General features: G+C 33.7%; 2 protein-coding genes across 2 annotated transcripts; both read right to left on the bottom strand.

Annotated features, from left to right (window-relative positions):
• Positions 1–1515: 1515 nt before the first annotated feature.
• On the bottom strand, positions 1516–4786 carry LOC114420098 (probable prolyl 4-hydroxylase 4). The gene is made up of 7 exons (XM_028385952.1): positions 4500–4786; positions 4359–4416; positions 4176–4280; positions 4005–4062; positions 3039–3214; positions 2224–2293; positions 1516–2092 (listed from the first exon to the last, which is right to left on the bottom strand). The coding sequence occupies exons 1-7, from the start codon at positions 4628–4630 to the stop codon at positions 1797–1799; spliced, it is 894 nt and encodes a 297-aa protein (XP_028241753.1). The 5' UTR covers positions 4631–4786; the 3' UTR covers positions 1516–1796.
• A 970-nt stretch (positions 4787–5756) lies between these two features.
• On the bottom strand, positions 5757–9176 carry LOC114420097 (uncharacterized protein At4g15545-like). The gene is made up of 9 exons (XM_028385951.1): positions 8763–9176; positions 8608–8676; positions 8411–8467; positions 8141–8210; positions 7088–7162; positions 6663–6923; positions 6403–6445; positions 6235–6313; positions 5757–6122 (listed from the first exon to the last, which is right to left on the bottom strand). Exons 1-9 carry the CDS (start codon positions 9048–9050, stop codon positions 6030–6032), a joined length of 1035 nt encoding a protein of 344 aa, XP_028241752.1. The 5' UTR covers positions 9051–9176; the 3' UTR covers positions 5757–6029.
• Between the last annotated feature and the right edge of the window lie 1675 nt (positions 9177–10851).

The following is a 10851-nucleotide window of genomic DNA, read 5'->3' on the forward strand; positions in this document are numbered from 1 at the left end:
TATATAGACAACTAAAAGACGCGATCACCATTGTTCCTTCTATAGTACTCTTCTTATGCTTCTTCATTGTTGAGTACTCTTTCTGTCTTCTGACTTGCTGCATCCAGTAATGGACGGTAATATTTTAATAATAATTCTTGTCTTTATTTTTAAATTCTTGGATATAATATTTTCAAAAATCATTTGTAATTATATTAAATCACGTCATTTTCGTATATTAAGTACTTACTTTTTTAATTTATATTTTTTTTCCAAATATTGTTTCTTAAATTGAATTTTAATTTTAAGTCTTAATATGTTACATCAAATTTGATTATTGTGTAACATTACGCAGATAAATACAAAGGATGAAATCAATTTCAGTATCTAGTACTCTTCGGTGGGATGAAACGAAAACTTTTGTAAACATTATTACTTGCCACTTAGTTTGTAAACATTTTGTTTGGTTCTGAAAATACTCTTATAAGTTTGACACCGTAAAGTGAATTACCATTTCTATTAAAATAGTCATTGGCTCATTGCAAATAATTTCCAATCATTATAAAATTTAGGCTAATTATAATAATTAATTAATTTTATATTTATTTTATATCCTTTTATACACATACAAAATAACCAATGATTTTTTTTTTTGCAGAATCACAAGAACTCAATTCTTACAAGTAAAGTGAGGCTGTGATAGTAGAACAGCGATTGAAAGGCTAATACCATTATAATCATGCAGAGTTACTTTATAATCCAGGAAAAAAGAAAAGAAAAATCAAGAACCAATTGAAATTTGGAACCCATGGCAGAAAAAGGCATGTAGGATCTTGGAAAGCATTGAGTAAAATTTCTGACATGCCTTGCAGAACTTCCTATAGTAGCCAGGAAAGTCTGAAGATCCAATCATATACTCAGGATTCTTAGTGCATTCTCTAAGGGAAGCCCGTCTCTCACAGCTTACATGATGATCAGAAGAGTCCCCTCCAATTCCCACAATATTATCAAACGAGCTATATGTATCCACTTTGTTGCATAGAGTTAAGAATTTAGTTGTTGTAACATGTTAATAGCTGATTCTTTAAAATATGAACCTTTCTGGGTGAAATGTTCCAAAACTACTCGAATGAACCAAAAGTATTTTATGAATTTGGAGGAATAAAAGAAATAACTTTTAATTTAGGAAACTAAAACAAGAAAACTCATATATTTGAAAGAATAAAAAAATGTGTGAGCCTTGTAAATATTTTTGATTGACATTAAAAAAAACAGTATAAATTAGATCAATAATATTAACAAATTCTATTTAGTAGTGATTTTAAATCACCACAAAACACATATTTCCTAACATCATCGGTTTAATTTAGACAAGATCAAAATAAATCAGTTTTAAAAATATTTAAAGAATCAAATTGAACCCAAAAAAATTAGAAAACTAAACAGAACCTAAACAATAAATTTGTGGACAAAAAACTAATTTAGCTTATATTCTAATTTTTAAACATAAAAATAGTCATTGCAAATAATTTCTAATTATCATAAAAAATTGAGATAATAATAAATTAATTTGTATTTGTTATATCGTTTTATACATAGAAGATAAGTATAAGCAATGAAAGAAAAAAGCAGAATCCCCCGAGAAGGTCTCAATTCTTCCACTTGAAGTGGGGTTGTGATAGTAGAACCCTGATTGGAACCATTATAATAATGCAGAATTACTTTACAGTCCGGGAAAAAAAATCAAGAACTAGTTGAAATTTGAAACCCGAGGCAGAGATGGCTTGTAGTATCTAGGAAAGCATTCAGTAAAATTTCTAACACGCCTTGCAGCTTTTCCTACAATAGCCGGGAATGTCTGAAGATCCAATCATATACTCAGGATTTTTAGTGCATTCTCCAAGTGAAGCCCATCTCTCACAGCTTACATGATTATCAGAACAATCACCTCCAGCTCCCACAGTCTTATCAAACGAGTCTACATGAATCCACTTTGTTGCGGACCATTTCTCACCTTCGATAACAGGGCATCCAGCATGGAGACTGCTAGTGTCTGGGGTAGCATTTGTGTGAAGACTGAAGAAAAGAAGTGCGTCCCCTCTACGTGGTTTCACTACGCAAATGCAATGCCAGGTAAGATGAAGAGAACAACTACTTGCACAAATTGAACGGTAGAAAATGTGACATGAAAGTACATTACAGAGGAAAACCCATAAATGTAAAATTACTGATCCAGTTGCTCACCTGCTATTCCTTTCTTGGCACATTCAGAAAGATCACTGCTTGTTTCAGCACCTCTGCGACGTGGAGGTTCCTGTAAGCAAAACGAAAATTCAGAAGCAAAATTAGATATTGGTAATAAAAGATAGACACAGAACAATAAACTAGAGAAGAAGATCTTGAGAATATCATATGGACAAAAGATTGTATCTCATCCATCATTCTAAAAACCAAAAACGAATATGTGCAGTGCCAGTGTGCATAATATGTACTTCTACATGTATAGCTAAATCATATACTCCCTGTCGAGTATCCAGCCAAGGCTTCCCTTATTCAAACACACAAGTTTTATCTCCAAATTTTCTGTTCAGTTTCTAAAGCTTCCACTATTTGGGGTCAGAAATAGCATAATATATCAGCATACAGTCAAAATATGAGAAAAATTTATACCGATTATGATCTCAGGCAAGAAACTTTGGTGCACGGAAAAATAGAATCATTCATTATTTCTGATAAATTCAACTGGCACAATATAATATAACGGCACTAATGCTTTGTTTGGTAGGAGGGAGATAGGGTGGATGGGGAGAGAAATAGAGGGGAAATTGTGTGGGACCCACATCTCCTACACTATACTTTAATTAAAAAATCTCCCTTGTATTTGCATCCTCTCTATTTCCATCATCTCTGCCAAACAGAGCATAAATGAACCCAGCTGGACACTGTGGACATTCAATGAAGAAAAATACATATTGACAAACTATCACAAGATTTTACAAAGATACACTTCATTTTCTGAGAAAGACATGCATCAATTACTACTGATTTACTGTACAAACCTCTGCAGAAGGGAAGACAGTTTCACCGCCTTTGGCTACATCAGTGAGATACATGAGAACAGTCGCGATGCGATGTCCACCCCGAGCAATGTTAACTTTATCAGTGAAGTAATCATAATGCGGGTCATATTTCTGGCCATGCTCATATCTCAATACTTGTATATCTTCCCCATTTTCTGAAATTGAATCACAAAATATAACGAGGACACTGATTAGTGCTAGTTCATACATATATAGCACCTCTGCGTGTTTATAACAAGAATGTAGACCATTTTCATCATTTAACTAGTCATACAGATTCACGTTCACTTTTTTCTAGAGTTCCAATTTCCAAGCTTTGCAGGAGACAGTGACTATATATATATGTGTGTGTATAATTTGGAGGGAGATACTATTGATTCAGAAATCAAGGGTATATTTCTCTTCTGATCCTGAAATAATGCATCACTTTCAATATGGGTCACCTATTTTAATTTTCTTAATTAAATCATAACAGATTTTTTTTTCTTTTTTTACCAGTTCATTGAATATTGCCAACTTAATCATTCAGATGAACAACTGAGTTACTGAGCGTAGTCATGATTACTTGATTACTATAGAGCAATCTACTTTTTATCTATTACTTCCTTTTTATTAACAAACTTCCTTTTAAAGCCAAGGAAGGCAATTACAGGAACAGCAAGCGATGATCACAGAAAATCGTGAAATTTATTTTCATATATTGTGACACATGATCATGAGAAATCAAACATTATAGAACTAGAGAAAGCTAATAAACACCAAGTATAATGAATGTCTACCCATCTATAAGTGCAAGTAATAAAATAAACCACGCATTTAGCATTGAAAAAAAAATCTGGATTAGGAGGAACCGAGGAAAGAAAACATTAGTCCATACCAACTTTACAAGCATAGCATGCAAAATTTTCAATTTTTCATGATGATTTTCTATATACGGAGTAGTACCTTTTGGAAGAAAGGTCCATGACGAAATCTTGTCCTCAATACCAGCAACAATAGGATCCTATAGATTAAAAAAAGCTCAATAAAAGAAATAATGAAGATTGAACAATTCATTCTATGCATCAAACAAACAGACAGAGAGAGAGAGAGAGAGAGAGAGAGAGAGAGAGAGACCTTGTTCTTGGAAATGAACATTCCAGAGCTTGTTCGAACATCACTTAGCTGGCTCTCTCCAGAGAGATTATCCGCTACGGCAGATCTCTTAAGCTCCGATTTCGCCTAAACCAACAAGCGAAAGTTAAGTTGCTTAACAGAAGAATTAAGAGCGCACAGAGATAGAGATGAATGAATACTCACTAGAGAGATCAAGTGGTCGCATTCCAAATCCGTGAGGAAACCTTCATAAACGAAAGCTCTGCATATATAATATGGATTTGAAGGTTTATAAAGGTAAAACATGGAATCGAGGGAAAAAGAGAGAAAGAGAAGAGAGGTTACCTTGGCTTCCAGGAAATCTGTTTGACCTTGGAAGGGTTGATGACGGAGCTAGCGGAACCCGCGTAAGAGCTCCACACATGATCGCATTTCGAGATCAGCAGAAGGAATAGTAGAAACCAAACCCTATTCATTTCCGGTTCCGATTGGAACTTGAATTTTCCCGGAAAATTATTTCTCTCTTCTCTTTCTTTATATTTTCATTCAGTCCAAATCCAGGTTGCCGAGCGGGAGGGTGGTTTTGTTTTCTTGCTTTTATGTGGAACCAGGTTGCTTCACTGTATATGTTCAATCATTGTCAAATTAATTTTTGGGTAATCACATTATTCTTTTCTTTTGATCCGGTGTCCCTTAATCCCATACGAGGATATTAATCACATTCACAATGTGTGATTATCAGTCTCTTACTAATTCAAGAACAAATTTTACGTAAAATAATAATTGAATATGAATTTTTTCATTAAATAAATTATTTTTACTCATATAAATATAACAAAATCTTACTGCATCAAGTTTTTTGAGTAATCATATTGGTAAGTATCAAAATATCTATTGTTTTAATAAACTAGGTTAATAACATATAAAAATGTCCTTATTTTGCTGGATTTTCACCTGTAAGAGTCAACAAAGGTTTTTAAGCGATGTTTAGGCCAGAAAAAGAATTTTCCGTTTCAAAAAAGTAAATTAAAAACCATACTTTTCTATTTGGTAAGATAAATATAAAAATAAATTGTAAAGTAAAAAAAGTATTTAAACCCAAAATAAATTCCAACGTAAAAAAACCCAAAATAAATTAATAAGTAAAAACAGATCGATCCGAGACCTATCCCACCGTACTGTTAACCCATTAAAAAATGAGTTAGGTTATCTCGAGAATGGATTGAAAATAATACACACCTTATTTTAAGGTCTATTGACATTTTTTTTTTTTTGACGTTGGAGGTGCATTGACATGTTAACTGGCTAAAAAATTAAAATAATATCAATTAAACTAAAAAGACATAAACTACGGAACAAATTAAAAGTAGACAAAAACTAAGTCCTAACGTAACTAACCTCCTACGCATAATTTAAGTCAAGAAAAAAAAAATCCTGCCCATAATGTTAATGTAAATAATTTTTAAGTCATTTCTTTTCACACGTATGCTTCTAACTTTGTATACGTTGGGATAAAATGAGGTTGGTTATGAAGTAATATTTCCTTTATCGATAAGACTTGTAGCTGTTGGGTAAAGAAGAGATTGGGGGGAAAAGGAAAAAAGAAAGGAGAATAATGCATTACCCCATGCTCAGCATTGAATATTAAAACTAGAGTATGCAGTATGCACCCCATCCCTACTGCAAGGAAACCAACGACAACCTTGTTAGTCCTGCCAAGACTGTCCGATTTTCATGTTCAAAAAATTATTGTATTAGACAATAATTAACGTGATAATATGGTATACATAGGAGAGAAAAAAACGAGTTGCTATAAGGAGACACGATAGTATCCGTTATTACTAATTTGGAATAAAACTTCTCCTAAGCACAGTGTCAATGGACATTGCGATTAATCAATCCCTCAAATATAGTGTACAGATCCTTGTTTTCAGGCCCAAAAATTTTATCAGCTTTCCGCAGCGTCTCCTGTAATTTTACGCACACAGATATGTATCAATTAACCTTTTTTTGGTGAATTATATGTATCAATTAACTGAAACGTGAGGGAGGAGAGAACTGAGAAGACAGGAGGAAGTACCTCTTTTGTTTGTTTATGGGAATTCAATTCTTTAACATTTGCCAAGAATGCACCAAATTGCTCATAAGACAAACGGTTCCTAACAATAACAAACAGGAGATAAAATAGAGGATTCAACTATTTAGCTCAAAAGTTGATATTTTTCCATAATTTTCAAAGACCCCTCACCTAACTTGGCGAAAAAACTCTTTCCCATCCACCCGTGTTCGTCCTACAACACCCAGTAAGAAAATATAAAATTAGGGAAAAAGCTGTGATCAAATGAAAACATTATTTATAGGGCTGCAATGTTGAAAAATATTAATTAAGCATCTCATTCTTCGAATACATGCAAGATCCAAGAATATCTACAGAGCGACCTAATTAAAACATCTCTAAATACAATGTATTTGCACAAGTGCGACAGCAGAAGAGTTGGAAAAACTCACCAGTTTGTGATCCTGTTCCTGCATCAGAGCTTGATATTGAACCATGGGTTAAGGACATTGAGGAAAACACTGAAGACCTGTCATCATGCATGCCTCTTGTGGTTGAAAAGGAAATTGAATGTCGCCGTGGAGATACAGGTTTGGATGTTCTCGTAGGTGATACTGATGCCGACAGAATAGGAGGGGAACCAGGAGGAGTTATCCGAGGGGTGGAACCTTGAGATGCTAAGAGGAGATTCTGCGATACTCTAGGTCTTATGGCTGCAATAATGGAATAGAAAAAGAATACAAGAAAGGTCAGGGTATATATGCAAAATTATAGTTCACTTTTCAGCAATATCAAAACAGAAGCCATGCTGTATGGTCTTTGTGAATGCAAAGTGAAATGCGTGTATATCCATTTCATTATAAGTTATAGTAATTACCATCAGATTCCTGATCATCAGCAAATGAATTTCCTGTTGAAGAAGATATAGCCGGTGGCAATGAAGCTTCGTTATCTGCAATAATATTAAAATTGCTCAAAAGAGGAAATGAGAAAAGTGCTGCTGAAGGACCTCAACTGTGAGGGTGTTATGTGCAAAAGCAGGAGGGAGAGAACTATGAAAGGTGAAAGCTACAATGCGTACTAAAAATAGAAAGGTTTCCTTCCATTCATCTCCCTTTGACCCTATCACTCTCTCTCCCCTCTTCCAAATAGAACCTGAATTGTTTCCATTGGTGTTCTGTCCATCAAATTTAAATAATTTATAGAGATCAGATTGATTAAAATCATCAAATGGTTTACTTACAGCTTATGCATTGGATTGTCGGCCAACATTAATGACAGAACCAGACTAACAACATCATAAGCCATTTCCACTCTTTATTGATCCTCTCATTTTCTTTAGCAGCCTGACAATAATGTATTGTCCAAATAGAGAAAGACACAAACAACTCCTATGCAAGATTTGTGACCCCCTGCGTAGGAAATGTTGTACAGGAAAATCTGTATTGTTTTACCTCCAAACGTGGCATTATCATGGTCACCAAGGAAAGGGAGAGGATCCAAATCGTAGTAGTTAATCGATAACCATTGCCATTATTAAGAATTTAAACTTTAAACCACAGGAAACACAATATGTGCCAGTGCAGACATCCAAATAATAAGATACTGACTACATATTCAAAGGATAAAAGTGTTGTATTTATTCATATTTCAGTCTCTATGGCCAGCAGTTTTCTGAAGTGCATGCCAATTTCTTTTATATAGTCCTCACGATAAGGAAATGAGCTTGCAAGAATCTGAAGTTGCTACATTGCCAGTAAGTCTATACTGCCAAGTAGAAGTAAAACTCAGCATTCTAAAACTCATTTCATGAATAAAATAAATTAAACAAACGGCTGATAAGAATTAAGAAAATGCAATTTACATAGTGCACCAAGAATCAACAGAAGTGCAATGTTGTAGAGGTAGATAGCATACAAGTTGAAAGTACCTCCAATCTGCGACGTGGAAGTCAAACTTGCTTGACTCTGTATTTTAGCAACAGTGTCTGGAGTTCCTCCCTGTGCATAACATTAGTAAAAGCCAAATGTTCCATAATTAAATACCCTTAGAAAAAAAAAGCATAAGGTAGTATTATCATAAACAATTCATATATGGCAACGGGCAATGGCTATAATTCAGTACGATATGATGAAGCCATTGAATAGGTCAAATCAGTCCATGAAATTGAAACTAAAAAGTTAACCAGCACAGAACTTACAGAATTATCATCATCCTCCTGAAGTGATTGCATAAGCGTCTTTCTGAAAACCTCCAACTGCATACATGTATACATTTACACACACCAAGTAAGTCCAAAATAATTCAATTTAACAATCCCGTCCCCACTTTCATCTAAAAAATGGGGTTGTAATCGAAATTGAGTATTTAGAAGAACTGAATTCCATTACAATGCACCTTGGAGACATCTCGATTGAGCTTTTTGACGGTGTCGGAAAGCGAAGCATTCTCCTGGAGCAAGCTCTCCTATAACCTCAACCACCAAAATACTATATTACAAATAACAGAAAGAGAAAGTGTGTGTGAGAGAGAGAGTGAAAATTGGTTAGAACCTTATCCTGTTCGGTTTGGAAGAGTGTGGCGGCGATTTGGGAGAGGGAAGCGTCGAGGGAGTCGAGCTGAGATTGAAGGTCGGCGATGAGGTTGTCTTTGTCGGCGATCTGGGCGCGAAGTGAGGATAGGTCTGATTCGAGGGTGTTGACACGTGTCGATAGAGCAATGGAAGTGATCTTGCGAGCCACATCGAGCTGCTGGAAGGGATCGGACGGTAGCACTTGCACCACCTCCTCGGGAAGATCAAAGTTCAAGTTCGTAGCACTACCACCCGATTCGCCCGCCATAGCGCGTTACCCAATACAAGTAGTACCTCCTCTTTCTGTTTTAATAATTATTATATGGTATTAGTACTTAGTACTCATTTTTCTTTTTGTTTATTTTTATCTATGGAACAACAACGCAGAGGGATGGGGTGTTCTATACTTCTATATAGTTTGTATTCTTTAATTTGATGCCAAAATATGTGTGGCTTTCATAGGTTCGAGGATGGACAGGATAGGATTCGGAGAAGAGACAAAGGAGATTACTGATTTGTTGGTTTACTACGTCTGTCACCTCTGACACAAAATAATAATGAAAATATGGAATGCGATGACAAAAGAATAAAAGGAATAAAAAAAATATAGGAAGAAAATAAAATGAAAATAAGATGAAAAATAAATTGATTGTAAGTTTTCTTTCATAAACTTCCGCGTGTCTAGATAATAGTAGTATTAAATTCATTTTCTGCTTCATTTACCTATTATTTTGATTTTTTTTTAAATAGTATTAGTGATTTTTCAATTATATTCATGTTAAAAAGGTGAAAAATAATAACATAAAACGTGTTAAAATAATAAATAAAAAAGAAAGATGGTATATATTATTTTTTTATGATAAGAAAGATGGTATATTTAAAAATTATGAATCATTTTAGTATAAACAATGAGGTTAATCATTTTTTACTCTATTTGCTATAACTTGAATGGTATGTTTAGACGATAACACAAATAGTGATATTTTTTCATTTGGTTAAAAAAGAAAGAAAGTTGAGTTTAAAAATAATTTTTATTATTATTATTATTCAATATAAATTTTAACCCTTCTCATTTTTTATTTTTCTTTCAGCTAAACAAAAGAGTGGATAAATTGTAATAAAAAAGAATGGAGAAAAAATTACTCTAAATCCAAGAATCCAGTTATAAGTGATTTTCATCTTCTCCTGCTTCTATATTTACTTAAAACACCCATAAAGGAGAAAAAAAAAACACATATAATTCATGAATTAAAAAAATACTAATTATTAAATTTCACAAATTATATGTGTCTTTCTCTCTTCTAGTGAAAAATAAATATTTGTCTTTCTTCCTACTACAATTGGATCACCTACATAGTAAGCACCCCAAATTTGCATGGCATGCGTCTTAACATTTTGAGGTGGGCTGGGCTAAAGTTTTGATAGGCATCATGAAGCCTAACCTATCTATTTAATGCATACTTTGATCTAAAAGAACTATTTAATACATATTAAAATACACGCATATATATATGTGTCAATTTTGATTTTATCACCTGAAAATTTAGCCCGGAAAAAATCTATTTCTCTTAGTGTATCTTAGAGTCCATTTCTTCATGCATTCAACTTGCTGATATGGTTAAATAATCGTTATAGTTCAATGCATGACAAATATCTAAAATGATGTTATGTGTTTACTTCAAAAACCATGACACAAATGATAATTAGTGAATACTCCTACTACCATAACTTTAAGGTAAGTATTTGGGGAAAAAAAAACTCAATGAATTAGTATCATGGTAGCTAGTTTGCTCTAGGCTTTCTTAGCAAGTGTATGTGGTGTGAAACCAACTAGATTCTTACATATTATGGGGGAAATTTTGCAAGTGTATGTGGTCTCTATCCATCTACATTATTTCATATAAGGCCATTATTTTGGTGAACCATTTTTATAAGTAGTCTATTTTGTACCACTTTTATGTATGATTAGATTAATCTCGTCTAGATGTTTCTATCTTGTGCCTTCCACACTAGATTTCTCTCCCAACTCCTTTTGCACAATTGCTTCCACACAAACTCACAAAGATGGA

This window comes from Glycine soja, chromosome 7 (genome assembly GCF_004193775.1).
Source record: "Glycine soja cultivar W05 chromosome 7, ASM419377v2, whole genome shotgun sequence".
NCBI classification, from domain to species: domain Eukaryota; kingdom Viridiplantae; phylum Streptophyta; class Magnoliopsida; order Fabales; family Fabaceae; genus Glycine; species Glycine soja.